Source organism: Idiotropiscis lumnitzeri, chromosome 19, assembly GCF_059441095.1.
Source record: "Idiotropiscis lumnitzeri isolate Australia: NSW breed Sydney's pygmy pipehorse chromosome 19, RoL_Ilum_1.0, whole genome shotgun sequence".
NCBI lineage: Eukaryota > Metazoa > Chordata > Actinopteri > Syngnathiformes > Syngnathidae > Idiotropiscis > Idiotropiscis lumnitzeri.
In genome coordinates, this window is record NC_142409.1 from 13,860,757 (window position 1) to 13,887,246 (window position 26,490).

Consider the following 26,490-nt stretch of genomic DNA (forward strand, 5'->3'; position numbering starts at 1 on the left):
ATTTCAGTATACTTTTAGTGCTTTGTTTTTTGTTACATTTTCTTCCGAATGCAAATTGCCTCGGTTGAACAATTGGGAAAGTGCTGCGATGCGCCGCAGCCCACCATCACTTCTGGAGGACTCAAGATGCAATTACAATTCAATTCAATTCTTGAAACAAATTGTTACATTTCTAATAAGTCTTTTTTTACCTACCAATGAGCTGGCCCATCTATTTGATTTAAGAACGCAAAGTTTTCCCAGGCACTTGTTTTCGACACACCGACACAGGTTACCATGTTGTTCAAGATGTAAAATAGTTTATTTAATGTAAATGTTTCAAAATCAGGCTCCTCATAATGCCCCAAAACAAAATTAATTTCCTAATCAGCATCACGCGGTAGAGTAAAAAACAAACAAGAGGGGGCGTGGACACAGGAAAAAAAAAAAAATCAATATGGGCTTGAGTGTGAAGATCCTCGCTTTAGTTTTTTTTTTTTTTTTTTTTGCTGGACTTTATTTACATGCTCCCTCTTGCCACCCAACACAAAGGAGTGTGATTAGAAAATAAGTTCTTTTAGTAATAAATACAAAAACAAAACCAGTTATTTTACACAAATCATCTTCTGGTCTTTGTACACATTTACACACAGAGGACCAGCCTCTTGCTCGCCCACGCGCTCACTCGCTAGCTCGCTCGTCCACCAATCAGTCTCTCAGCTCTGCTCAGTTCATCCACTTGCGGCAGTTCAAGGCGCCACAGTGGCAAGGAATCTTGTGCTGGTCGTCCTCCAGGTCAAACTTGTAGTCATAGGACAGCTGACGCACAACGCAAAGGAGGACAGACGGACGGCGTTGAGTGAGCGCGGCGATGCAAAGGCGTGACCGCGGATGAGGTGCGGCGACACCTACCTCCTCTCCTCTCTGGATGCGTCGGCAGGAGCTGATGATGATCTTGTTCTCCTTCTCCACGCTCACCACCTCCGTCATGCAGTTGGGCGCGCACGAGTGGTTGATGTACCTGTCAACCAATCACAAGCACAAGCGCAAGTGCGATCAGTGACACGGCGGCGGGTGAAACGGCGCCACGCCCGGCGCACCCTAGCTCGCACCTGGCGGGTCCTCCAGTGATGGTGGCGTCGATCACGTAGTCGTTGTCGATTCGGAACATGTACACGCCTCGGTTCTACGCACACGAGACAAAAGTTAGGTGGGCAAACACTAAATAATACAAAACACAGCATCGGGCGAGCCGCTACAAAACGTCCTCTACTGGAACGTGTGAAGCAACGTGTGTATCCGTCAATAAGAAATCAATAAACGGGATGATGACACGCCTCGTCTTTACTACGTGAGGAACTTTTGTTTTTCGCCAAAGTCTGCGTCAAATATCCCATTTTGGAAAATGTGTTAAATGCAGTTCATACTCAAGAAATGACCGTCGTTGTCCTTGAAGCGGCAACCGGGAACCAAGAAGTCTAAAAGTTTTGCTGTCCAGTTTTGTTTCACTCAATAAACGACAGCAACGAGTTGAATTTTTTTTTTTCTTTTATCCGACGAATGGATGAAATAATGCGTTGTCCCAACGTGGGCTGCGAACGCCCTCGAATGAGGTCACCTGACTCTCGTAGAGCCTCTCCTTGCGGTTGGCCACTTCGCTCCTGATGATGGCGCCGATGTACTCGATGACCATGGTGCATTTCTCAATGTCTCGGGCGGCGTACAGCCCCAGGCCCTGCACGCACGCAACGGTCACTTTCCGGCCTGTCCTGACGGCGATGGCGACGGCGACGGCGAGACTTACCTGGATGCGTGAGCGTGCCAGGTAGACGTTGGTCTTCCAGTCAGCCTTCATGCGGCGGTACTGCGCCAGCTTGGAGTGGCGACCCTGGTGAGCGCCCGCCATCGTCTCGCCCGGCGACAGCGAGATGACGCCAGGGACCGCGCCCACGATTGAGCCCACCGAGCCCTGGCACCGGGGGGCCATGCTGGTCAGCAGGTATGGCCTGACAACAACCGGTCACGTGTCACATGTCACGGGCGGAGAGCAGACACGACGCACGGACGGCGCTTGCTACCTCTTGGCCTGGCTGGCTTTGGGCTCCGAGCGGGCCGAGCCGGACGGGTTGAACGCGAGCGGCCACTCCATCAGCGGGTTGCGGCCGTAACGGAAGGTGTAGCGCTCGCACGCCTCCACGCCTGGCAACTACGCACACAGTCAGGATCACTCAACGCGCGTGTCGGATGCCCATTTCATGCTGCCCGCTCGACATACGCGTAACAGTACATTGATTGCGACTTCAAAAAAAAAATGAAGAAAAATACATTCTTGGAATAAAATGTTGGAATTTGAGTCGACTAAAACTCGACAAAATAAAACCGAATTGAAAATTGAATAAAAGAGCCGATAAAATAAAATCGTTGTGACGATGCTGTTCGTCTTTTGACCAAGTAGCAAAACATGATTGTCAAAGTTTTGGACTTGACTTCCCCTTTAAGGCAACAGCAAAATTCACAATAAATGCAAAGTAAATATTGATTTGCAGCCTCGTTTTGAATTTGAAAATAATCTTTTCAATTTTCCAATTCCAATCGGGCATAGCAGCTCCGAGACGGCGTCGTCGCCGACGACGCAACTTCCACGTGAAGTCGCCCAAAGCGTTGGAGGCACTACGTACAGACTCGACGATCCTGCAGACGGCCGAGGCGCTGAGTCCGAAGAGGTCTTCTCCTTTCAGGAAGTCCGGGAAGAGTTTGAGCATTCCATTGGCGCTTCTGAGACGGGCCACCGGTTCCAGAATTTGCTCCCACACGCCTGTGTCGGGGGGGAAGGGGGGGGTTGTTATGTTTGCGCCTCGGTCAGCGGACGCTCGGGCCTGCTTGCCGGACGTTACCTTTGGGCGTGGGCGCTGTCAGGATCAGGTCATCGTAACCTTTCTCCACCACCTTGACCTTGAAGAGCGGCCGCGCATCCTGCTCCTCAATGAAGCACATGTACTTGCAGCGCCTAAAGGTCACAGCGGGGTCACACTTACCCATCAAACCAATTTTTTTTGGGGGGGTTGACATTTCTGATGTGCACCGTTTGCACTAACAACGCAGTTGAAACCAAGTTGATAACCTTGTCGTTCATTTAACAACTCCCCACAGCCCCCCCGACCACCAATTTTAAGGGACGTGCGCAGAAGCCGAGGTCGCCTTTGCCTCACCTTTCCAAATGGACATGCCAAAAGGGCAAAACGAGGACAGCGTAACCTCGTTTCTCGCACAGTTCATTTGATCACATTCAATAGTTGAACATTTAAAATACTGATCGGGGCTGTCGCGATCGCTTTAGAGCGCCTCGTAGTTGCCCCGTGACGACCCAGTGGAATTTAAGCACCAAAGGCTTCGAGATGATTCATTTTGCCGGATGCGTAGACGGCGATCGACAAATGAGGGTTAGCGGAGCGTGCTCCGATGGGATTTTAGCAAGCAAAACCTGAGCTGGTATCTTGCGGCGGTTGCGTGCGTTACCTGTTGCCGTGGCGCATGCTCCAGTAGATGCGGTTGGCGTGGTAGCCGACGGGGAAGACGGCGGCAGCGGCGTGGAAGGCGCTCATCTGGCAGGGGAGGAGCCTGCCCACGGCGCAGAAGAGAAGGCTGCCCACGCGGAAGCTGTGCCGGCGCTCGCCGCGCTGCACCATGGCCGCCACCTGCCGCGCCTCGTCCCGCTGCACATACACGCGGCGGAACACGGCGAAGCAGCGCAGTTCCGAGTCGTACGGGTCGCGGGCCCACGCGCACGGCTCAGTCAACGATGGCGAGCCACCGCTCGCGGGGCCGATCCGGGGCCGGTGCAGCTGGCACAGCATCGTCTTGTCCTGAAAGGCCACGCACGTCATCGATGCGCCACAACACGGCCCGATCGAGGTAGCGCTCGCTCAATCTTGACCAGACGAGAGGTCTTGATTTGTGCGCCATCAAGACCGGTTGTTGCCTGCGTCGGTAAACGCGCGGCAAAGTCGCTGCTTGTGCGTCTAAGATGGGTGAGTGCTTCAACTGTGCCTCAAAAGGTTGAGCGCACGCTGTCACCTTCCGAGTTGCACTTTCCATTGTTGCAGAGTCGCCACCCACTTTGAGAGACGGGAAGAGTCATGAAAATGTATTGTTCCCCCAAAATCTTCTTTGAAATGAAATCATGTAGGCTTCGTTTTGTTTTATATGTTCAACTACACGTTGTTGCATGTTGAAAATGTCGGACAACAAATTTCCAGTATTTGCTTCAAAAAGTGAAACTTGGATGTTATATTTGTTGACCACACACAATGTGAAATATTTTATGCCTTTATTTCACTTTTAATGACAGACAAAAAAAAAAATCATTCAGTATTTCATAAAATTAGAGTATATCTAAAGTTGTAGGCTGTGTTTTCTCATGAAATAGTTTTATTTGTAATACTGAATTTTTTATTTTATTATATCATCTGAGTGTGGTGAACGAAAACACAAGTTTCAATTTTTGAAAAAAAAGATTCCAATTTTTGGCACCCCCAAAAAAAAGTCACTTCTATCTTGGCACTGGTCTTGTCTTGAGGAAAACAAAAAGAGATAAAAAATGATATTGAAGAGTTGTGGGTTGATAAATTGTGCTCAACGAATGATTGCGCTTTGAATTATTAGCAGAGGTCATCATCAACGTCATGAGGCAAACAAAACAAATCTGTTGTTACCTTGAAGAAGGTGCAGTGCGCCTTGATGGCGCAGGTGAAGTGGTACGTGTTGGCGCACCGCAAGCGGTTGCAGCCGCTGGTGGCGCCCGTCTGCTGGCAGTGGGCGCAGCGCAGCGTCAGACCGCGACGCAACGCCAACTCCACGTTGATCAGAGCGCCCGCCTGCGTCTCGTACACCTCGCTGGACCAAAGGGCGCAGTTCAGGTGCACCTAGGGAGGTCAGGGGGGCACAATGCGTGTCGATGCCATGACGTCGCCAGCCGCCAATGATGTCACCGGTGCGACGGGCGCCGCTGACTCACCCACAAATCCAAATCGAGGTTGAGCAGTCTGGCGGCTCCATCGGTTTCTCCGTCGCCTTGCTGGTGACAAAAGCAACACCTGCGCTGGTCCAAGGGGGCGGGATCCGGCCGTAGACACGCTCCCAGCTTCTTCAACAACGCGTCCACTTCCTCCTCGGTCGGCACGGCGACGGCCTTGTCGGAAACGGGGCCCCTGGTCCGGAGGAGACCGCTTGAGACCGAGCGCCCGGCTTAACTATCAGCGGACTCCCGAGTGGGGGGGATCCGCGCTATTACTTGAGCATCGGTTGCGGCAACACAAAAAACTCGACGTATCCGAGAGCTCACATGAAGGCGGCGCTCACCTGCTCAGAGCCACGTTGGCGCTCCAGCGTCGCCAGCGCAAACTCTTCATGCGCTTGCCGCGCTGACACGGCAGCGGGTCGTCGCCCTCGGAGATGGCGTGGGGGCGGGGCTTCAGTTTCACCTTCACCTGTCAATCGTGGACAACGACATGACATTGGAAGCAAAGCGCAACCAAAACATTTGCTAGAAAACCAAAAAAGAAGGGCAGCATTTATTGCCCGGCGACGTTTTTCAACCTTATTTGAAGAGAATTTCACAGCGCACCACTCTTGCATTTGCATGATAATGACGCACCTTCAGTCATCTTGTTTAGCTAGCCTGTCACGAAACGTGTTTGGCGTGCAGAATTGAACACCAAAAATCTGTTCAACTACTATTTTGGGTTCAAATGATTGGCAGGGGCTCATTTTCCCTTACGGCACGTTTGAGAATATTTGTGTGTCGGATATGTGCCTTTAAGGGGTGTGGCCTTGGAAGCGACAAAGGTTTTCCTACCTTAAGGCCATCCACGCGGAGTTTGGTCTCCATGGTGACAACGGAGGCCGAGGGGAAGTGGGGTGGCGAGGAGGCGCCGGCGGTCCGGGCGGGGGCCGCGGGGAGCGAGTGGACGGCGATGGACGACATGTTGTTGGCGTAGCGGTGCTGAGGAGGGGGCGGAGCCGCCGGCTGCGGGCACAACAGAGACATGATGTCATCGCTCACTCCACCTATCGCAGCCTGCTTTCGAGTGGCGCGTCGCACCTCGTCCACGCCACCGCCACCGCCCTTCAGGCCGGACGAGTAAAGCGCCGAGCAGTTTGCCCCGCAGAAAAGCAGAACGGAGCAGCCCTCCTGGAAACGCAGGCGCGATTTGTTTTAAGCGTGTTTGAAACGGAAGTCGTGTTTTCCGGCGCCACCGTTTGGACGAGGTCTTACCTGTTTGGCCTCTTTGATTTTGCGGACTCCTTTTCCCAGCAGGACTTTGCAGAAGCTGCACGACGGCGGCCTGGAGACGGGGAGATCGCCGCCACGTTGGGCCGAGTCCATCCTCACACCTCAATAGGTCACGTGACAACACACAAGAGCGGCCGAGATTAGTCGACCAATCAAAATTGGTAACAATTCATTTAAATAGTCGATGAGTAGTTTATTTATTTGCCGCGTTGCTTTTTGTTTGAAGCTGCCTCGTCTCGCGCTTTTCCCCGCTGACTTTGCCTGACGAGGGCGTACATGCGCCGTCATGTTCATCCGGGGTCAACCGCGATGTAAATCGCAAGCATTGTGGGTAAGAAGTGTCATGGCTGCTTAGTCGTGATGCGTTCATGAACTGGGAATTAGCAGTACTCAAGAAAAATAAAACGTATAATTCAGTTTGTTGCAATATATTACATTGAATGCGAACGATTGTTTTTTTTTTAAAAGACCTTCCTCCTAATATTTCCTGATTTTATTTGCTTGAGCATTGATTGTGTAGACCAATTTACGCCTATTAAATTATCCATGCTTCGGATTAAGGTTCAATAAAACTTTTCATTTTGTCTTTCTTGAGCATTTTCCTAATTGACTACGACTTGTGATTTTTAGACCTTTTACATTTAAAAAAAAAAATGGTTTCATAGTAATAGTGCAACTGCGCATTTTGCGTTCATTTGAAAATGCACAAAACAAAAATTGAAGGCCACAATATTGCCTTCAATTTAAGCCGCATCTCAGGAAAGCAAAGTTTCATCAGCTTATTAATTATTCAACTAATTACAGTTATGTAAGAGCAGCTGCTTGCTGGTGCGACGCCTCAATTTGCAAACGATCCAATTAGTCAACCAATCACGACTATGGTTGGTGATGAGTCGACTAAAAAAATTATTGTTTGTGGCAGCCAACAGATGTCAAAGTATACAGACCAGTTGGTGGCGCTGTCCGCTGCTGCCGGCTGCTTGCCGAAGCCTACACACGCAAATCGGCATCATTTCACAGCACCCAAAAATGGCATTTGTGCACATGGAGCGACGCAGCAGCACCTGAGGTAGCGGCACAGAGAGTCCAGCTAGCAGCGCGAGCGGGTCGAGCGAGTCGAGCGGGTCGAGGCTCAGCCGGTAGTTGATGGAGGCGGGCACCTGCAGCAGCTTGGCCACCGTTGCCATGACGGCAGGAACATTCTGGAAGGACAGCCACATCGTCAGACAAGGATGGCGACTCGGTGAAGGTGCGCCCATTTACCTGCGAGGCGACCGGGTTCAAGGTGATCGCTATGGTAACCAGGTCTGAGTTGGAGCAGGAGGGAGGAGCCCGATGGTCGGGCTCCGTCTTGATTTCCCGCTTGAGCGCGGAGCCTGACAAAAGCCGACGGCACAAGCGAGTCAGACAGAAACGCAAAGACGAGTCGGATCGGACGGGAAGCCGTCGGCGACGACCCGGTGAGACGCACCTTTGCCCCAGGAGCAAGGCATGATGGGAATGGGCGGCGAAGGGCAGGGGGACAGCGCCTCCATCTTGACGAAGGACAGGTCGGGATAGCGGCTGACCTCAGCGTCAGCCACGCTCTCGGGCGACGAGGACGGGACAAAGCCTTCCGGGCTACCGCGTGGAGACGAGTCCTGGACGCTGATTGAACAAAAGACACAGAGTGAGCGACATGCCGGTGAGCGCTCGCCGCACTCGGACGGACGGGAGATGTCACCGGAGTTCTTCGTGGTTGTTGTGTGGCGGCGTGGGCAGCGAGGCGGGCACGTCAACGTGAAGCTCTTCGCCTCCGGACGCCGCGGCAGCTTTGCGCGGTCCGCGAGACGTACCGAGGTCAGTCCCGAAGGTGGCGCTGCGCTTTGCACACTCAGCGATTGCCCCGCCCACTTCCTCTGCGGCGGTGGCGGCGAAGCCGTTGAGCAGCTTCTGCTTCACCGGAGGCGGGGTGGGCGGCAGTGAGGCGGGTGGGGTGGGGGGGTTGCCCAGAATGTTCTGCAAAAGATTTTCCACCAAAATCTCACTTTTTTCTCCTCGGAGCTGATTTCAACTTCTCCAATCTTGTTGTACACTGAGGGCATTCTGATTCGGTTGTTTATTTGATGAGTCGAATATTCCCCTTTGCTCGTCTGAGGTCATCTCGAGATTGTTGATTGCTTTTATTGGAGCTAACATTTGCCATGTTCCTAAGCAGGAAGTGTCGCGTTAGCAATTGGACGCATCGCACTTTGAAGATGGCCAGTCAATTGTTTTTTTTCTGTTTTTTTTTGGCGGGCAAACATCAGTCCCAGTTCCAAAAGTTGAGACGCAGAATTTGCTCCTACCTTGCACACGAGGTGCGTGTAGAAGTCAGCGACTCCGTTGAGGTAGGCGTTGCCGAAGGAGCCGCTCAGCCTGGAGTCTCGGCTCAGAGACGAGCTGCCGTACGGTGGGAACAGGCTCAGGTCCAGACTCAGGACGGGCTCCATCAGGGGCAGCACCGACAGCTGAGGGGCCCGAAAAGCAAAGTTACAAATCAAGTGGATCAGATCATGCATGGACTTTTCTGAAGGAAACAAACGGCAAATGAACGCTGACGAGTGGAATTTCTGCGGCCATGTGGCGCGTCAAACTGCAGGCGCCACAACGTCAAGGCTGTGTTGGGACTCTAATCAACTAACTCAACTTTGAACCTTAGACATCCCTTGTTGGCGAAATGGGCGAGGACTTTTGAGCTGCGCCGTTAATCAAATGACAAATAAATCACATCGCGTGTTGCCGGCAGACCTGCGTGAGGCGCGTCGCCAGCTGCTCCGAGGGAGACGAGGAGCCATCGAGCGCATCGTCGTCCTCGTCCTCGTGTCGCCTCCTCTTGCACTTGCTCACATTTTTGTCTTTGTCGGGCCGCGCACTTCGCTTGCAGCGTTGCGGCTTCTTCCTGGATAACGAGTCGGCGTCCATCGTCACGTTGCCAGGGAAACCGCCGCCATTATCATCCTCGGAGCATGCATTATCGCCGGAGAGCCGGCGGTGGACGGCAGGCGTGGCGTGGCTTCCGGATGACGCCGTCTTGTCAGGCGAGGCCTTTTCTCTCAGCAGGTGGCGGAGCAGCTCCTTGCCGGGATCGTGAAGGGGGGATGCACACTCCGACTTCACGGAATCTCGTTGCTCCTCACGCTCCTCCTGCGGAGAAACACCAAGTGCTGAGGTGGACACGTCCCAACTTGACCGCGAGACCTTCACTGGCCTGCTGGCGCTTTCACCGGTCGAAAAAGGGAGCAGCCACGACATTGTTAGCCATCCGTGCTAGCCGGCAGATTCTTACGTGATTGTTTGGAGTCATGTATTATCTGCAATGCCTTTTTTTTTCAGAAAATCAGTCGGCGGATGAGAGATCAAAAACTGGGTCAATGCTGCTTGTACCTACACGCACACGCACACACACGATATGACGCACCTTGACCTCCATGCGGGTCCCGAACAGGAGGCCTCTCGGAGCGTCCACGCCCACAACATCGCCTCTCCCCTTGGCGGCCGCGTACACCGCCAGCTGCCTCTCCAGCTCCAAAGATGGCGCCAGAGCCGACGGGGGCAAGTTGGAGTCAGCCGGCTCGGCGCCGCCCCGCGTTGGAGTAGTACAGGACGTGTCAACCGAGGCAAGCGTGGGCGGGGCCGTGATGTCGTCTGAGTGAGCGGACAGCAATGTCCGGGCTCCCCCGTCGCGGTTTGCGCTCCTCCTCCTCTTGTTGTTGCCATCGTCGGGCAGGATGTCGGCATAAAGCTGGGAAAGAGAGGACGAGGAGAAGGGGATGCGCAGGGCGGCCGACGGCGAGGAGGAGGCCGAGTCCAGGGCGAACGGATGGCCTTGTCCGGCTTGTTTGGGGGCTGTCGGAAGGGCATCGGGCGGGTGGACCGGAGCCAGACTCCTGGAGGGTCTTTGGTGTGACTGCAGGACGGAAGGCGCCGCCGCCATGGGCAAGACGCCGGCTTGCTCCGGGGAGGTGCCGGCTCCGTGCGGGAGCAGCCCTCCTGTGAAACCTTGCTGGGGCGCAGGGAACGGCGCCCCCGTCTGGCCCCCCGGTGTAGGTTGTCTGGTGCCAGGGGGCGACTGGAGGAAGTCCTGTGGAAGCTCAGAACTGAAGAAGGGCATCTGGAAAAGAGCGTCCGCGCTAGGGGAGGCGTCAAGGGTCCCGCCTAGCACCGGCCCTGCGGGACATGGCCGAGCTCCGCCTTGGTGGTCTGCGTCCAGCCTGTGCTGCTGCAACATCCGATGACGTTCCACCTGAGACAGAAAGTGTCACGCCACATTCAAAACAAACGTGCTGCACGTCTCACAATCACGCGTCAAAGATGACGCTGACGTGAGCGCTGGCAACGATAAGCGTTTTTTTTTTGGATTGTTTTTTTAATGCATCGTTCATCATAGCGATCAAGACAAAGAGATTTTCAGACATTTAAATAAAAATGGGGTCAGTATCAGACTGATTGTCAACAACAACGTGTGTGCGTGTCTCACCCCCTGCATGAGTTGCACCCTGTGTCGCTCTTGCTGCTCTCTCAGTCTTTCCCTCCTTTCCCTCTCCTGGAAACCTTCACTGAACGGGTTGTTGTCGTCAAATTTGACCTGCAGGTGCAGAAGGAACGTCAAGCTCGCAATATCGGCCACCTCGCTCGTCACTGCGCCATTTTCAAGCCTTCGCTTCCGTGGCTTATCACAGTCTGCAGCCAAGAGGCAATTTTGCGTTGCGCACCTCCAAAGCATCGTCACGACTCGCCACAACACGACACGACACGGCACGACCAGCAACCGCGGTTGATCTCACAGAGAAGCGACACATCACACGTCAGAGTATCGTTGGATGCCGTTTGTATGTGTTGCTGCTCCGTGAATTTGGAACGTATATAGGGATGTTTTTGTTGGACAGCGCTTTGAGCTGCATTTTCGGTCTGAAGAGTGCTCTCTAAATCAAATTGGATTTCAGTTGATATTGCCAGTGAGAAACGGGGGTGGACCGTCGTTTCATTCCGGGCCTGTTACCTGGGGCGGCGGAGCTGAAAGGTCGCCCCCCGAGGCCCCCCCGTGGCCAGCGGCGACTCCCCCGATGCCCGAGGCGAAGCCCGCCAACGGAGGCGGAAGTCCGGGCACGATGGGCGAAACCCGAGGGGGTGTCGAGAAATTGGACGCCATCAGGGGCGACCAAGCGGGGGCGTCGCTCTGCAATGGTGGGGTGTTTTGGGGGAGCACGTTCGGGGGGGGCCTCTGCTGTCGCTGTTTGCTGCTGTAGTCCTCGATGAGCACCGTGTGATCTTTCTGCTGCTTCCGGATCTGAAGGACAACGGTCACCATTTTACAATCGGGTCAGTATCAAACGAAACCGTGACACAAACTTAGATTTAACATTCCCAAAAATGGTTCTCTGCCACCGCCGCCGCTTTCCTTCAAAAGCGAGTGGATTCTGGCAACTAAAACACTCAGCGGCTTTGTGAAGACATTCTTCACAAGTAATGCGCTTGCAAGCACAATGTTGGCAAGTCGGAATTTGGCAAATTTTGCAAGATGGATTCCTTCCAGTTCAGGTCGTGCGTCCGGTTTGGAAATGGAAAATCGACTGAAATGATTGCGTTACTTCACAGTACTTTAGAAGAGCAGTGGCGATGCCTAGCTTGTAACTTTGACTTCTAAGACGCAAAGTGTGCAAGGAATTACTTCTTTTTGGTTTTCTGAATGACAACCTTCGAACTTGAAAATGTGAAACCTTTCACGTTAAAACGTAAAATTGATCACGTTCTAAGGGGATGTTGATCTTTGGTTTTCGCCGGTATGGCAGCAATACGCGTCCGTCTAAACGGCTGAACTGTTGCCAGGTGACAGCTGGTAATCCATCTCAGCGTCAACAGTGAACGTCGATCAACGCAACACAAAAGTCGATCCAGCGCACGCAGTCAACGTTGTCTGCATTTGGACGTTGAACTCGTTTTGCACACTTCATCAAATCTTGCCGAAGTCGCGGCCGGCGTCACCGACCTGCTCCAGCTGCTTCTGAACGGCCGCTTGTTGCTCGACGACGTAGCGCAGCTGGGCGGCGGCGTCCTCGGCCAGGGCGCGGCCCGCTTTCTTGGCCGTCCTCTGCTTGGCCGACAGCGCCTTCTTGGTTTTGCGGTGGGCGGCGAGCTGCTCCTCCAGGAGGCGCTGTTGCATCTGCAGGAGGTGCTGCGTCTCCCCCAACCACTCCTCGTACTGACGCCTCTGAGAGTCGTCTGTGGCACACGCACGCGTCACAAAGTGGTAAAGCGGCGTTACAACTTGACATCGGGAGAAACTCACTGAGGAAGCCACGACCGGAGCTGGGTGGGGTGGGCGGGGCCAGCTGCGGGTTCAAGTCAGCGTCCTGATTGGAGGGAGACGAGACAAGTTTCAGAGATCTTTCGTCTACTGCCGTCAAACGCCATCCCTCCCGGCACGGCATTTTATGTGTCAAGTCGATTTCCCGTTTCTTGTTTTTGCTGGTCAAATTGTCGAAATGTTGAACAGAGTTTATGAAGTGAACATTTTACCAACAACGACCTTTTTGAAATAAACTGAACAATAGTTGAACAACACCGTCTTTAACTTCAGATACAGTTGGTGTGTTTTCACCTGTCCGACTGAAAGAGGAGGTTGACTTGTGGCCTCAGCAGCAGCAGCAGCAGCAGCAGCAGGAGGAGGTGCAGGAGGTGTAGGAGGAGGAGCCTGATGAAACCTAACAAGAACCAAAGCGAGCACGTCGGTGGAAGCAAGTCATGCGGCAGAGTGAGCGGTCAGGGTCAGAAAGGCCTCGATTGGCCCAACACTGCCAACAGCACGAACCGACCTTTACAAAAATGTCATTTTGGTACTTGAAATTCAATTCTTCTACACCTCTTCCATTTTTCATTCAATACGATTTCTAGCGTTTGGTGTTGCTACGTCGATCGAGCCGTGACAGCCCACAAAACTTCCGATATGTTTGAAAAGCGGTCGTACCTGTTGATGACCATGTTGTTGAGGCCCAGGTTGCCTTGGCTCATGACCTTGTTGATGCCCTTCAGCGCCACCATCTTGGCCTTCATGATAGGGTCCGAGATGGCCTCAAAGTCTTCTGCACACAAACACAAACGTTCACAGAAACACTGGAGCAAGCGCGAAACGCTCCAGTCGCTCGTCATCTCACCCAAATCTACGATTCCGGGATCCGGGACGGACTTGTGTCGGATCAGGGCTTGCATCTGTTTCTGCTGGTGCTGCTCCTGGCGCTCCTGGTCGAGGAGGTCCTGCAGCAGCAGAGGCTGCTCCTCCAGCAGCAGAGGTTTGCCCTTGCTCTGGTTCGGAGGCTTTGCTTGAGGGTCGAGGAGGAGGCAAGGCTGGGGGGGTTGGAGGGACAGCGAGTGCGGAACGGAACCAGGAGCGAGACCGCGAGGAGCCGGAGACGCAAGGTAAGCCGACGAGGGGCCAGCCGCGCTTTGCTGGAAGCTGGACTGCGGGCCTGCAAACCAACAAAGACTCAGGTCAACGCGGCGTCCGGCTTGCAAGCTGAGACTAGTCTCATCCTGATCAGGGCTTCACCTGGAGCCAGCGGAGGGGTCAGGCCGCAGGACGGAACATTTCCTTGTGCCTGCGGCAAACTGCCAGAAGCACAAACCGACTCCTCCTGATGAGACACAATTCAAAAATGTATACGCCACCCAGTCGGCCCCGACATACATATTTGCTTTTCGCTACCCGCAGATCATCTTGGCGACGCCATCGTCCAAAACCGTGTCTACTTTAAAAGCAGTGCTTTGCCGCCGTTTTGGTGCCAAGGAACTATGTTTAAAGAAGTGTGTAAACGGGTTTCATGTCGTGCTGTGTGGCCATTTTCTGGCATCTCTAAGCACTTTTAAACCTTTTGGGGGACGGGCCGTCCATTTCAGGCTGCTATTGGCAACGGGTCTTGGTCCAGACTACCCCGGCGAAAACAAAAACCGCAATCAAGTTGTCAGCAGATCAAGGCCATCCCAGATGTTCGTCTCACAATCGCTTACGAGAGATTGCAAAGTGACAAGTGCGCACATTAAAGCTTCTCTCGTTAACTAGCTTAGCATAGCATGTTCCATTGCAATTGCGTGTGAGTGGAAATGTCACGACTTTGGTGAAACGTCCGAAAAGTGAGAAAGAGCACGTTAGCGCCACAGCAGACTCTGGCTTACATGAAGAAGTTTTCACTTTGAAGTGACTATAGCATGACGACACGGCACATGACGACGCCAACGTCGGAGGGGTATCAAACTTACCTTGGAAAGGCGTAACAAGGAGCCGGCCGCCTCAGGACCAGAAGCTCGAGCGAGGCCAAAGACTCCATCTGGTCCAGGAAGCTTTCTGGGATGTGGAGGCGCAGGAAGCGGAGCACACCTGCTTTGCATGCGCTCGTCATTTTCTTCTTTCACCTGACACATCGCCTCAGCGTGGTTGTCCATCTTTCGAGGCGCCTTCTTTGGCTCGCCTGCGGACTCCCCCAAATCCAGTTCGTCATTGAACATGTCCTTCTTGTCCTCCAGGTTGAGCTCTGGGTCGGCGTAAGCGATCAGGTCAAACTTCCCCGACAGCAGGAAGTCATCGAGGTGGAGGTCGTTCGGACCCAGGTCCAAGTCTTCTTTGCCTGAAGCGGACAAGCGGTCACCTTCAGTGGACATCTTAAGAAGCGTGCGGCTGGGGACACATTCGGCCGCCGCATCATTTTAGGGGGGCCACTAATGCAAATCTTGTGCGTCTACATCAAGGTTGTGGCTCAAATCTTGAACCAAATTGGAATGCAAGCAGTTAAAAACATTCACCAAAACCTCTGGCTGCTTTGTGACTTCTTTCAAAAACTTTTGTTGTGTTTAAATGCTTTCCTCTGCGGGGAGCCACAAACGAGCACCCAGCCGGCAAAAAAAAGACAAAACAAAAAAACCCAAACTGTTCAGACGCCGATTCTTACCATCTTCGGGATCCAGGTTGAGATTGAGGTCAACCAGATCTTTCACCTCCACGTCTTCCAGATCTTTGACAGCAGACTCGACGCCTTCCAGGTGCTCCTCGATGCCCTCGGCCGCATTGCTGCCGTGAACCAACGGCGCCGCCGTCGCTTGGACCAGGTTCTGCTGATCCTGCTGGTTCAGTTGCAACATCAGGAGCACGGGCTGGCCCGCCGCAGTCTCGCCCACACGCGCTTCGGTCGCCCGGGCAAACGGCAGCCTCAGGCGATTCTCTGGCGCGCGGTGGCGAAGCTCGATGTAGGGCTGACCCATGATGCTGTGCTGCTGCACAGGGACGGGAAAGGTCTGGGGGGGGGCTGCACTCACACGTGGCAGTTGCAGTTTTCCGTTAGAAGCGCAAAAACGGCGAACCACAAGTCGAGCTGCGGTGAGCGCTCTTCTCACCCGACAAGACATGAGAGTGCGAGCTGGCGGCAGTCAGCGGACGGATGGCGGGAAGCGGTGTCCTGATCTGGACAGGCGCTCCAAGCCCGGTGCCGGCCGCCGACGTCAAGGGAGGCCGCGGGAAGGCGTGTTGCGGCGCAAACCTGAACGGGAAAACGCTGATTCTCGTACCAAACATTCGGCATCGCTGCCACTCCTCTCACCTCAACGCCGTTTCTCTCGGCACGGGAAACGGAGACGCTTTGGAGGTCAAATCTCTCAGCTGTTCGCCCGAAAAAGCGCCGGGATGAACGGCGGCTGGCCCGGGAACACGCAGTGCGGCGGGGTAAGGTGGCGGGGGACGTCCAAACACATCGGTGGGCGGGGCTTCGGCGGTGTCCCGGGACCAGTGACGGGGCGTCGCCGCCGAGGGTCCGACCTCCTGGAGGCCTTTTTCCTGCCGCAACGCGCTCTTCTGTTGCTGCTGCCGCAAGATGAGCTGCCGCAACCTTTGACGCTAAACCAACGCAGAGGATTCACCATCAGCAGACGTTTAGAGCGGCCTGCTTCATGGCTAAAGTTTGACTTCTCACAATTCACTGGTACTACTGATGTGCAGGAGTAAACTAGTGCGCCGTTTTCCTCAGAAGTAACGTAGTTCTAGTCCTCCTAATGTGTCAAAATGTTAAGCAGCAGGGCAGGTGTTGTTTGTATTTTGATGCTTGTCTGAGATAAAGACAAAGCGCATCAAACCAGCGCGCAATTGTCTTACTAGCTAGTCCAATGAGTGCAGTAGTGCATGCAGGCCAATGGCTCACGCTGGTTCTGCAGAAGATCAGTCGTACCTGTTTCAGTTTCTCCTCCGAGTCGCCGAGCTGCGGCAGCAAGCCCATTGGCCCTTCTAAGGAAGCCGCGCCCACTGTCGAGCCGCCATCGGCCGCCATCTTCTCCATCGGTGAGGCTTCGGCGGCCACGTGAGCCGTCGCCGATCTGCGGTCAGACGTCATGGGGCACTTTGGGGTCTGGCTACTCCCGGGGGTCCCGGCAATGGAGTCCTGCTGCGGCGACTGACAACCACATGGACGACCTTCACGTCAACGTTTGCAAAAAAGCACCCGATGAATGAAAAACTTGTTCGGGTTACGTTTTTGTAAATTAAGCCGTCACAATGTGTGGACGAGGGCACACGAGTGCGAAGCCCTAGCAACGCTTTGAGGACGCCATTTTCTCACAGCTATGAAGAAAAAGACAAAGTGTGGAAAAGGAAGAAAAGGACAAAGGCTCGCTCGCATTTTAACTTCAAAACTTTCATTGATCACGTTAGCGGCAGCGTGTCGCAATGTCCATCAGTTTTTTTCAGTCAACTGACAGGTTGTCATTTAAATATCAGCGAGCATTCCATCTCCTTCCAAGCGATCGACATCACATAACTTCAGCGTTCTGACTGACACTTCACACATTCAATTTGCTTACTGCCGCGGCCCTTCCACAACGCTTACTGAGCCATTTTATGCGATGCATCAAGTTGCACGAGAGGATGCGATGAGGAAGCGGTACCTGCTTGCGAGCTGCCGTCTCGCCACCGAGAGGAGACCTCATGAGCCGAGGAGCCGAAGTCTCCGCTTGCACTTGGACGAAGGCTTCTGGGGTCTTCTGAGGGTCGGGGGTGGAGGCCTGTTGGGTATAAGGGTCCGGCGAGGGCTGCGGGGTGCCGGGCACGTTGACGTAAGGGTCGCAGGTCAGCGAGCTCCCTGGCGATCGGGGGACGGTCGCGGGAAGCGAGGCGTAAGGGTCCGACGCCAGGTGGGGAGTTGGAGGGTTGGCAAAGGCGTCGGGCAAAGAGGACTGCTGCACAAAGGGCTCGGCCATCTGCTGGTTGTAGTCCGCCCGGGGGCCGCGCTGAGGGGAGCTCAGCCCCGAATGACAGGCCGGGTCTTGAGAATGCGGGAGATCTGCCGGCCTGGGGTGCTCCCTCCTGGCTCCAGGAGCAACGGCGCCAAATAAGTCCTGTTGCAGCTGGTTTTGGGGGGGCATGGGGGCTTTAAACACCCCCCCTTGGACATGAGACCTGTAGGACACCTGGGAGCTTGAGGGGGGGCTCTTCATAGCTGCTCTGCTGTGCTGCATGCCTGAATGGTGGAGAAAAGAAGAAGAAAATGTGAGAAACAGCAGACACTGACGGGGGTGGGGGGGTGGGGGGGGATACCTGGCTGGAGCGCAAGCATCCGGGAAGCGTCAGTTTTGGAATCTGGCGAGGGGACGGGAGACCCCAAGGCGTCGCGGGCAGGCGAGATGCTGAGTGGGGGGCAGTCCTGAACGGAGGTAGGCCGAGGGGCCCCGGTCTGTTTGCTGTAGGGTTCCCAGGGAGAGGCGGGACGGGACGGAGGGGGGGAGAACATCTGGGGGGAGGAGGTGGTTTGCTGGAGGGGGGAGGAGGAGGAGTGAGGCGAGCGGGGGGAGTGCGGAAGAGACGAGTTGCCGGAAGGCGGCGGCGCTTGCGGCCTGAGGAAAACCACGTCAGCCGCAGACGAGCCTGGGAGGAGGAAGTGTCGGCCGCGTGCGTCCGGCGAGACGTCTGCTCGCTGAGTGGTCGAGAGGAGCTGTTGCTGCTGCTGCTGCCGCTGTTCGCTCTTCACCTGCTCCAGCTTCTGGCTGGCTTCCATCTTGGCCAGTTGCTTGCTCTTTTGACGCATTTGCTGAAGACACAAGACAGAGTGGCGAGGGGGCCGCACATCAGCGTCTGGCGGCCTGCTTGAGCTTGAACGTGACATCAGTCAGTCAGGACGTGGAGCCCAAGACAACCCTGGCAGGTGGTCCTGCTCTCAGGTGGAGAAGAACCCCGACCCGCCCCCAACCCCACCCCCGAAATCTGACACGTAATGAAGAGGAGCCGCGTGGCGGACGCAAACGGCTCACAACTTCATTCTGGACGGAAGTCGCTCGCAGTGAGAAACACGAGCGCCGCCTGCATCCGTGAAGCTGAAATCCTCACGCGGCGGCTCGGGAATTCAACTAGCGACCCGGTGATTAGCATGCGGATGCTGACGGGGACGTTTGAGCGAGCGCCACTGAGAGCGAGCCAAGCGTGCAGAAAGAGGATTTCAGGGGATCAGGGATGCAGGACGTCAGGAAGGGTTTTCACCTGGAGAGCTTACCAGAACTTCTTTGCCACCTCCTGCTAGAGATGCTTGGAAGGGACAATCTTTATCTGTATTTTCCTGCCTCTTCTTACCGGCTCGCCATCTGTCTTTTACCTCTCCCTTTTCAATGACACATCAGAGACATTAGTAGAGGAGGCGGGAGCGACGCTCGGCACCGTTCACACAAGCATCATCAACATCATCATCATCATCATCAACATTATCTGCAACTGCTGGCATGCGGGCACACGGTTACCATGGGAACAACAGCGGCCCCTTCCCAACGAGCGCACAGCGCCACTCACCTGTCTCAACTTCCACTCCTGCTCCTGTTCTGACTCTCTGGGCCTGAGCGGGTCCCTCGGCGCCAAGTCGGCGACGTCGTACGGTCCATGGAGCGGCGGCTGACACGCCGGCGGCGCAAGCTTCGGGGGCTCGCCACACAAGTGGACCTTGTTGATGCGCTGAGCCGCTCGGTTGTCCCGTGCGCGTTGCTGCGAGACACGTCACCGTCACCGTCTGGATGAACGGCACCGGCCCGAATGGGACGACAGGGCACTCACCACATATGGCGCACGGTCCTGCGAGCTGGCCTTCCGCCACAGCTTGGCGATCTGCTTGACTCTCGTTGACCACTCTGAGAGAGACGCAAAGAGAACATCGCTCATTGGTGTGCCGCCATAGCAAAGCGCCAATTTCGACGTTCTCCGAGGACTTGGCGATGATCGTACTCACAACAATTCACACAAATTCAACCAATCCAAAAGAATTGGATTGCCTCTTACGATGAGCTTCATGAAACAAAGAGGTTGTTTGTCGTGAAACTCATTTCCAAGCTACTACGTGTGCGAGTGAGGGTTCGCACCAGGGTGCTGCTCCCTCAGCTGGGGGAAGTTGGTATTGCAATACAGCACGGGCGCGACCGTGGCCTGATCCCCGAGAGATTCCTCCTTTTCCCACTTCATCATGCTCTTCTGAGCCGTCGACATGCTGTCGTGCTCGCCCTCCGTTGGTGCCTGATTGGGTGGCATCGTGTCCAAGTCGTCCAGGTTGGAAGCCCGGCCGGCCAGGCCATTCAGCAGAGCCAGACGAGGACATGCGCTGGTGCCTACTGAGACATGTCACACATTCAATGGCCGTGTGTGCGTGTGTGTGCGCGCGTGCGTACCCGTGAATATCTTGTCACCTGCAGCAGCGTGTGTATATTGATTGTGTTGCTGGCTGCCGTCTGGGCTGAGCACGGCGGTGAAAAGGTCTTCCACGTCCTTCCCTTCCAGTTCTGCATCAACACCAAAAACAGCAACACGCGAGTGAGCATCGTGCGCAAATGTTTGCAACGTGCTGCAGCAGAAATGAGGTCTGATGGTTCCTACCCGGAATCTTGTACAATTTGCTGAGGAGAGCACCTAGAACATACACATAAACTTTCAGAAACAGTTTCTCCACTTTGACTTCCAAATGCTGAGGTGGGCACAAAATATGAAATGAACGCCGGCATCTGAGCAGCTTGAAGTGACTCACCGTCTGTCACCATCTTGTCTAGCTCCGGGTTTAAGATGGCGTCCAGTGGCTCTTCGTGCAACGCTTTCTGATCTTGCCCACCGCTTTCTGGCAGCTTAGAGGTCACCAAGGGGTCATGGGTCACAGAGTTGATGTCGAGGCCAGCTGAGGGACACAACACCAACATTTGCTTGGTTAGGGCAGGTGGCGGCATTCAGGTCAAAATGCAGGAGGAAGCGAAAATATACGATCGTTAGCAACATGGCAAAAAAAAATGTCCGGGTTGCTCTGGCAAAACGTTGGACGAGAGGACGTCAAGCCTTCCTTGACCTCAAATTGCATTTTGCCATTCTGTTCATTGTGCCAAAAAAAAAAAAAACTTTTTGTGAATAATGTGAATCAGTATCAAGCGCTTGCGTGTTTTGTCCCCTTGTGGGTTAAACGAGCCAAGAGAGGAAAGAGGGCGGCGGCAGCGACGACGTGACGGACAGTGGCTGAAGCCCCGCCCCCAGTACCTGCGTGTCCACTGGCCACAATGTGAGGATGAGTTGTGAGAACGTCACACAGATCCACCAGCGCCTCATCCGACAACGCTGCTCACACACACACGCACACACTAGCAATGAGGTCACGGTGAGGTCACAACAAGGTCACAATTAGGTCACAGTAAGGTCAACTCACGCGGTCTTTCCTGTTTTGTGTTCAACAGCTTTTCTGAGGGGACGGGGCCTTTACGATCCACGGCTCCCGACTGGCTGATCCTCGCCGCTTCCGAGAGCACCTTTTGGTCCACTTGACGAATGCGATACAGAAGATCCCGACCGAAGAACGCTTCCTTGAAGGCACACGCAGGACAGCCAGTCAGAATGCCGCGACTGCGTGTGTGGGTGTGTGTGCGCGTGCGCATTACCTGCAGATATGACGGGAAGGCCTCCTCCAGCTTCGTCTTCTTCTTTCTGTATCTTTTCTTCACCTTGTCCACAGTCCGCTCGGCACCATCTGTGATCAAGAGAATGGTGACGACGTGGGCCAAGGAGCTTGCAGTCATAACGTCACGGTCGCATCACCTTCATCTCCCTCCAGCGTCTCGCTGGAACGTTTCCCGCCACACACTTTGATGGCGCCGGCTGCTGCCTTCCCGCCTCGCTGCCGCACCATGAAGCCTCCGATACCTAAAGGAGGGACCGTTACCAGCATCACGTGCGTTTCCACAGATCCAAAATTCACACTCGGCTGAAAAGGGCCCATGAGGACTCGGACTATCTTGGTTCATAGAAATGCAGTACCCACTTATTTAGGTATAAACTGAAAACAGAGACGTTAAGTTAAGCGCAACAACAATGCTACACATGCTAGTAACACGCCACCAACGCGGTAAGAAGGCCGACTTCAAAATCAACCGTACCTTACCACATAATATAGCGACATCAACGCCTCGGCACGGTTGCTACCGGCAGCGTGTCGCGGCGTAACGGCCGACTTGACTCAACCTTTAACATTTATTGTCCACACAAACGTTTGTTACCATCAACAACAACATCTTTTTCTGAAATAATGTTTAACTCGTTCACTGCCATCCCAGAGAGAATGAATGTACTTTTTGGTTTCTTAATTGCTAATTAAGGGCGCTAAAAGAGAGTGATTATACTGTACGGCGCCTGCTGCTACAATCAGCGTTAGCCGCAAGTTAACAGACTGAAAATGTTGAAAACCAGGAGAGCCTTCATGAGTAAGTGCAAAGTCTTATTTGGGATCTTATATCAAGCAAAAAAAAAAGGATTCTTTATTTTGAACTGGACACAAGATTATTTGACTGAAATCGCATATCAAAATATTCGCTAGCTGCAGCCCTAATTTACAACTCATCTGGAGGGTTGGCTGGCCGTTGCCGTGTGTTCGCCATATTGGATGTGGCAGATCAGCCCCGCAGAGTCAAGTAAATCAACAGACTGCATTTGCAGCCACAAGCCAAATAATTCAATCACAAACCTAATCTCTTCCCAAAAGTTTGACATATTGCACTTTTTGGTGACATTTCAGGAAGAAGCTGAAATGTCTGCATCTCGGTCTTCCTCACCTGGCCTGTACGGCTTCCTCTTCCTCTTCGCCATGTCTTTACTGACATCGTCGTCGGGGGTGTGCGCTCTCTCGGGGCTGGAGTCTGACTTGAGCTCACACTCCAGGTGACCTGCGAGCGAGCGCACGCACACACACACACACACTTAATCAAACATGTGCACGTGTGTGCGTGTGCGTGCGTGCATGCATGCATGTGCGTGCGTGTAACCTGTGTCTGGGTGAGACGGGGTCTGCAGGACAGATACGCTGTTCTGGTTAATGATCCTCAGCTTCAGTTTGGGTTTGCACCTGAGCGCAGGCAGAAAACAGATGGTCAGCACTTCTTCTACATCATTTTATTATGAAACATCTTATTCTAAATCACTGAATGCACTTTTTCACTCGTCATTTTGCTCACCTGCGGTATCTGCGAGCTGAGGTCAAAGGTTCAACCAGCGACCGGAGCTGAGAGAGGCCCGACTCAGTCAGACATACGCCGTCCTGACTGTATGTCTTTGTGTCTGCACACACATACACTTTTGTTTCAGCTGAAACTGAAAAACTCTTTTCTCGTCTTATCATTTCAGGAGCTTGTCAGCCATTTTTTTCTCATGAGGGGGAAAAAGACGGCGGAGAAGACGATGCGTTGACCGCCCAAGGAACACACCTGCTTCGCGGCTCCTCCAGAGGATCTGAGCTATGTCCGAAGTATCAGGCCTCCCTGCAACATTTACAGCAGTCCGTCGTCACAACACACGCAATCAAGCATGCACGCATGTGTGCGTGTGTGCGTTACCGTATGGGATGCGACTGCGCGTTCTGCACAGTGAACAGTTGAAACCGTCATCAGCGGTGACCTGCACCTCATCTTCAGTAGTCAGACCCTCGCAAACTGCATGCACCCACCTACACACACACACACACACACCAATGTGAAAGATAATGCAAGTTTACATTATCTTTGCATGCCGCAAATGTTGCCAGCTTTATGTAACATGGCAATTGCAAGACTGAGGTCCGTTGAACTCCACAGGCGCAAAATAATTAGAGCTAAATTGGGTTCGATTAAAAAAAAACAAAGGGCGGGGGTGGGTCCATAAAACCAAGATAACAACCGCACTCCTCCCTACCTTTGATGATAGTGACGCATCATCACATTGATGTCACATCATATCATCATTTTGTGACAACAGATTAACAATCAACAGCTCCAGAAAATTTCGGTTCAAACATTCCAAAAAGAAATGAATCCTCTGCCGTTTAGATGTACACGAGGTAGAGATGTGTAATTGGCAAAACAGGTCTCCCATTTCAGAGATCCCTGGAAGCAAAATGGTTTTAAGCTCTGAATGTGTGCGTGTGTGCGTGCGTTACCGGTCACACTGCTGACACTGCAGATTGAGGTCATTGTGCATGTATGCTCTCTGGCAGAGCGGGCAGCAGGTGAGACTGGCGCACAGGCCGCAGCGGCTGTAGTTGCTCTGCCAATCGCAATGCAGCCCAGGCGAGGCCGAGCCACACTGGACACACCACACACACCTGTGGAGGACACACAAACAAATGGAACATTTGGAGGCAACCCACCACCCCGCCTTCTAATTAAGGCAGGTCTCCTCGCACTGTGAAATCTTCACCTTCATGAAAACGACTGCGTTGCGCTCGTTAGGTGGTTACGACGGCAACGTCACGATCTCTACAACAATCGGAAGCCTTTCTGACAACTATCAAGAGGTTTTCCTGCCCACGGCAAAAATGTGGTAACAAGTATTTTTCAAGGCTGAGGCGGCGGTGAGAATTTTGAGGGAAAACAATTGAAAAAAAATGTTAAACAATGAAAGACAAAAAGCCTATTTGAGTCGAGCCGATGATCTGAATAGTAGCATCTGTGATCTGAGCGGAGATGCGGTAGTGCTGACGTGCACCCACCATTTGCACTTCCAGGCCCCCTTGGGGACGGTGTGGAGGGGCGGGTCCAGGCAGTACGTGTGGTAACTGATGTCGCAGTCGTCGCACAGCAACAGCCGGCCAGGGTCGCTGGCCTCGCCGCACGCCTCGCACACCGTACACTCCAGACAGCGCCACCCTTTGGTCAGGATGACCCGAGTGACCTGCGCAAAGTGGATGGCGCTTGGAGTCGAAGCTTTACCAAAGAAGAAGAAGAAGGGGGAGGACGGACGGGGCTACCTTGACATTCACGCAGTACGGATGGTAGCACTGGCCACACTGAGAGCACGCCAGCAGTCGACCTTCCGCTCCCTGACCAAAACTGCCGCACACCACGCACATGTCCTACGCAACGACAAGGAGCGAGGTTACTTTGCAGTCGGACGGCGGCGTTTGTTTTTTTGCCACCCACCTGTCTGAGCGTGAAGACGTCAGAGGTGGAGAACATGACCACCGTGTTGTGCATGGCGTTCTCCTCCTCTTCCTTGGGTGGGACCGACTCCACGAAGCCCAACTGCAACGACATCACATGCCCGGCTTGTCTCATTTGCTCCTCGTTGTATCCCAAAGCCTTCAGAACATGTCGTCGGGAGTCTGCGCATCATTGCTTGCGGACATTCTCAATTGGCAAAGATCAGTGGCCCATTATTTTTGTTTTTTCATCTAACACACATTCTCAAAGTCTCCTAAGAAAATAAAAAGGCGTCTGGCACAAAAAGGCCTCCAATTCCTCCAGACTGCATCACCGAGCAGCCCAACAGGACAGGCAAAAAAGAAAAAAAGAAAGACAATTGGAGGGCTCGAAATGAGAGGATATGTCAAATTTTTTAATCCTTTTGAGACGCTCGTGATAAATCAACGACTCGAAAAATGCGCCTAGGGTCCTACCGCAGGCGCCACAGAAACAAAGTCCTGCGTCTTAATACGACTCCTTCCTCGCCCCCCTCGTCCTCCTCCGACACCTCCTCCTCTGGTCCTCCTCCTCCCAGGAAAGCCCGAGCCGCGACCCTGACAAATGGCAGAGCAGGACCATGAGACGTACGTTTGTCGGGTCAGGAGTTCGAGGCTGTTCTAGGCTTGCTTTCCAGCCATGTCACAGGCCAGGCGGTCGGCGAGCCAGCGAGCGAGTGATCATCAAGTCGGTTAGTTACGGCTGAAGTCAATGAGGGTTAGCGAGCGTTTCCTTACCACTCTCATGCTCCAGAGGGGCGAGTCCACTTGACGGGACTTGGGGCTGTCTCGGCCCCCCTCGCCCACAGAGTCCTGCGAGGATGAGGGGGGGCTCACCGCCCTCGCGTTACTCCACCACGAACCCTGAGGTAGGGAGGGGGACGCCGGAGAGACGGATGCAGCAACATGAACGAGACGGCCACAAAAGACGACAACAGTTAGCACGCAAGCAGTCAGGCGGCACGGCCGTGCAGGCGGCGTGGCGGCATGCTGGAGAGGTTGCGTACCTGCCTGGCGCGGGCCCGGCCAGGAGAGAACTTCCTCCTGGAGATGGCGGGCTTGCCCATGCCGATCTTACGGGTGAGCGGAATCACAGTGGACGTGGATGAAGGCATCTGCTGGCCCGGCGGCCAAACAAGGACACGTTACTTACAAATTCACACTCGATCACCGGCCAAGCCGGGCTGTCCAAAGCACATGAAAAAAGTCACTCGGCATCCGATGCTAACAAGTCCAATTGAAGTGGATGAACAAATAAACTGTCTTTCATATTAACATCATTAAACGTCTTTCATATGAATTTGTGGCCTTTATTTCAGCATAAAACTGAGCGATATGACGATTGAGGTGATTTTTCAAAATGGGTCAGCCCTACCTTGCAGAGGGGCAGCGACTCCCTATACGGTGGACTGAAGCTGTGGGGGGGCGAAGGAGGCGAGAGGGGCGGCGGGGTGAGGGCGACCCTGACGGGTGAGGTCTCAGGCGAGGCCTCTGTGGAGAAAGGAGACTGCCTGAGGCGGATGGACAGCTCATCCGATGCAGGAAACGAGCGCGGAGGAGGCCTGAGACTCCGAGTGTTGAGTGGGGGAGGGCTGAGGGAAGACAGGCGGCGGGGGGAGGCATGAGATGATGACGAGCTCATCAGAGTCATCACCTCCTCGTCGAAAGATGGTTCTGGCTCCCCCTCCCCATCGCTGCTACTCTCCCTCGCCCCATCCTGATCCGACCTCATTGCAACCGCATCAGGGG

General features: G+C 53.9%; 1 protein-coding gene across 5 annotated transcripts; it reads right to left on the reverse strand.

Annotated features, from left to right (window-relative positions):
• Window positions 1–279: 279 nt before the first annotated feature.
• On the reverse strand, window positions 280–22,494 carry LOC148318730 (histone-lysine N-methyltransferase 2C-like). 5 transcript variants are annotated; one of them, XM_088282316.1, is made up of 50 exons: window positions 22,367–22,494; window positions 21,357–21,461; window positions 21,200–21,288; window positions 20,971–21,124; window positions 20,805–20,882; window positions 20,311–20,454; window positions 20,163–20,195; window positions 19,976–20,068; window positions 19,655–19,897; window positions 19,353–19,426; window positions 19,095–19,283; window positions 18,805–18,909; window positions 17,856–18,345; window positions 17,207–17,778; window positions 16,495–16,716; window positions 15,874–16,166; window positions 15,671–15,828; window positions 15,229–15,582; window positions 14,543–14,907; window positions 13,836–13,920; window positions 13,444–13,755; window positions 13,257–13,371; window positions 12,891–12,993; window positions 12,579–12,642; window positions 12,279–12,511; window positions 11,292–11,579; window positions 10,770–10,877; window positions 9,711–10,535; window positions 9,041–9,436; window positions 8,599–8,760; window positions 7,995–8,269; window positions 7,743–7,918; window positions 7,535–7,647; window positions 7,336–7,473; window positions 7,219–7,261; window positions 6,254–6,372; window positions 6,080–6,169; window positions 5,834–6,004; window positions 5,338–5,465; window positions 4,994–5,186; window positions 4,692–4,901; window positions 3,496–3,842; window positions 2,874–2,986; window positions 2,658–2,794; window positions 2,058–2,185; window positions 1,784–1,985; window positions 1,598–1,714; window positions 1,092–1,165; window positions 892–1,000; window positions 280–798 (listed from the first exon to the last, which is right to left on the reverse strand). In XM_088282316.1, the coding sequence occupies exons 1-50, from the start codon at window positions 22,398–22,400 to the stop codon at window positions 706–708; spliced, it is 9,462 nt and encodes a 3,153-aa protein (XP_088138442.1). In that variant the 5' UTR covers window positions 22,401–22,494; the 3' UTR covers window positions 280–705. The 5 variants fall into 5 exon arrangements, with proteins under 5 accessions (XP_088138442.1, XP_088138441.1, XP_088138443.1 ...); XM_088282315.1 differs by having other exon boundaries at window positions 19,655–19,900; XM_088282317.1 differs by lacking the exon at window positions 18,805–18,909 and having other exon boundaries at window positions 19,655–19,900.
• Between the last annotated feature and the right edge of the window lie 3,996 nt (window positions 22,495–26,490).

Bases quoted from the DNA above. Each gene is read 5' to 3' on its own strand.
- LOC148318730 (XM_088282315.1), bottom strand. From the start codon at position 22,400: ATGGCGAAGAGGAAGAGGAAGCCGTACAGGCCAG. The intron at 13,756-13,835 runs GTGAAGCCCTGA...GTTGGTTTGCAG, and splicing joins GACCCCTCCGCTGGCTCCAG to GCCCGCAGTCCAGCTTCCAG. The intron at 6,373-7,218 runs GTCTGTATACTT...TGACCTATTGAG, and splicing joins GCGGACAGCGCCACCAACTG to GTGTGAGGATGGACTCGGCC.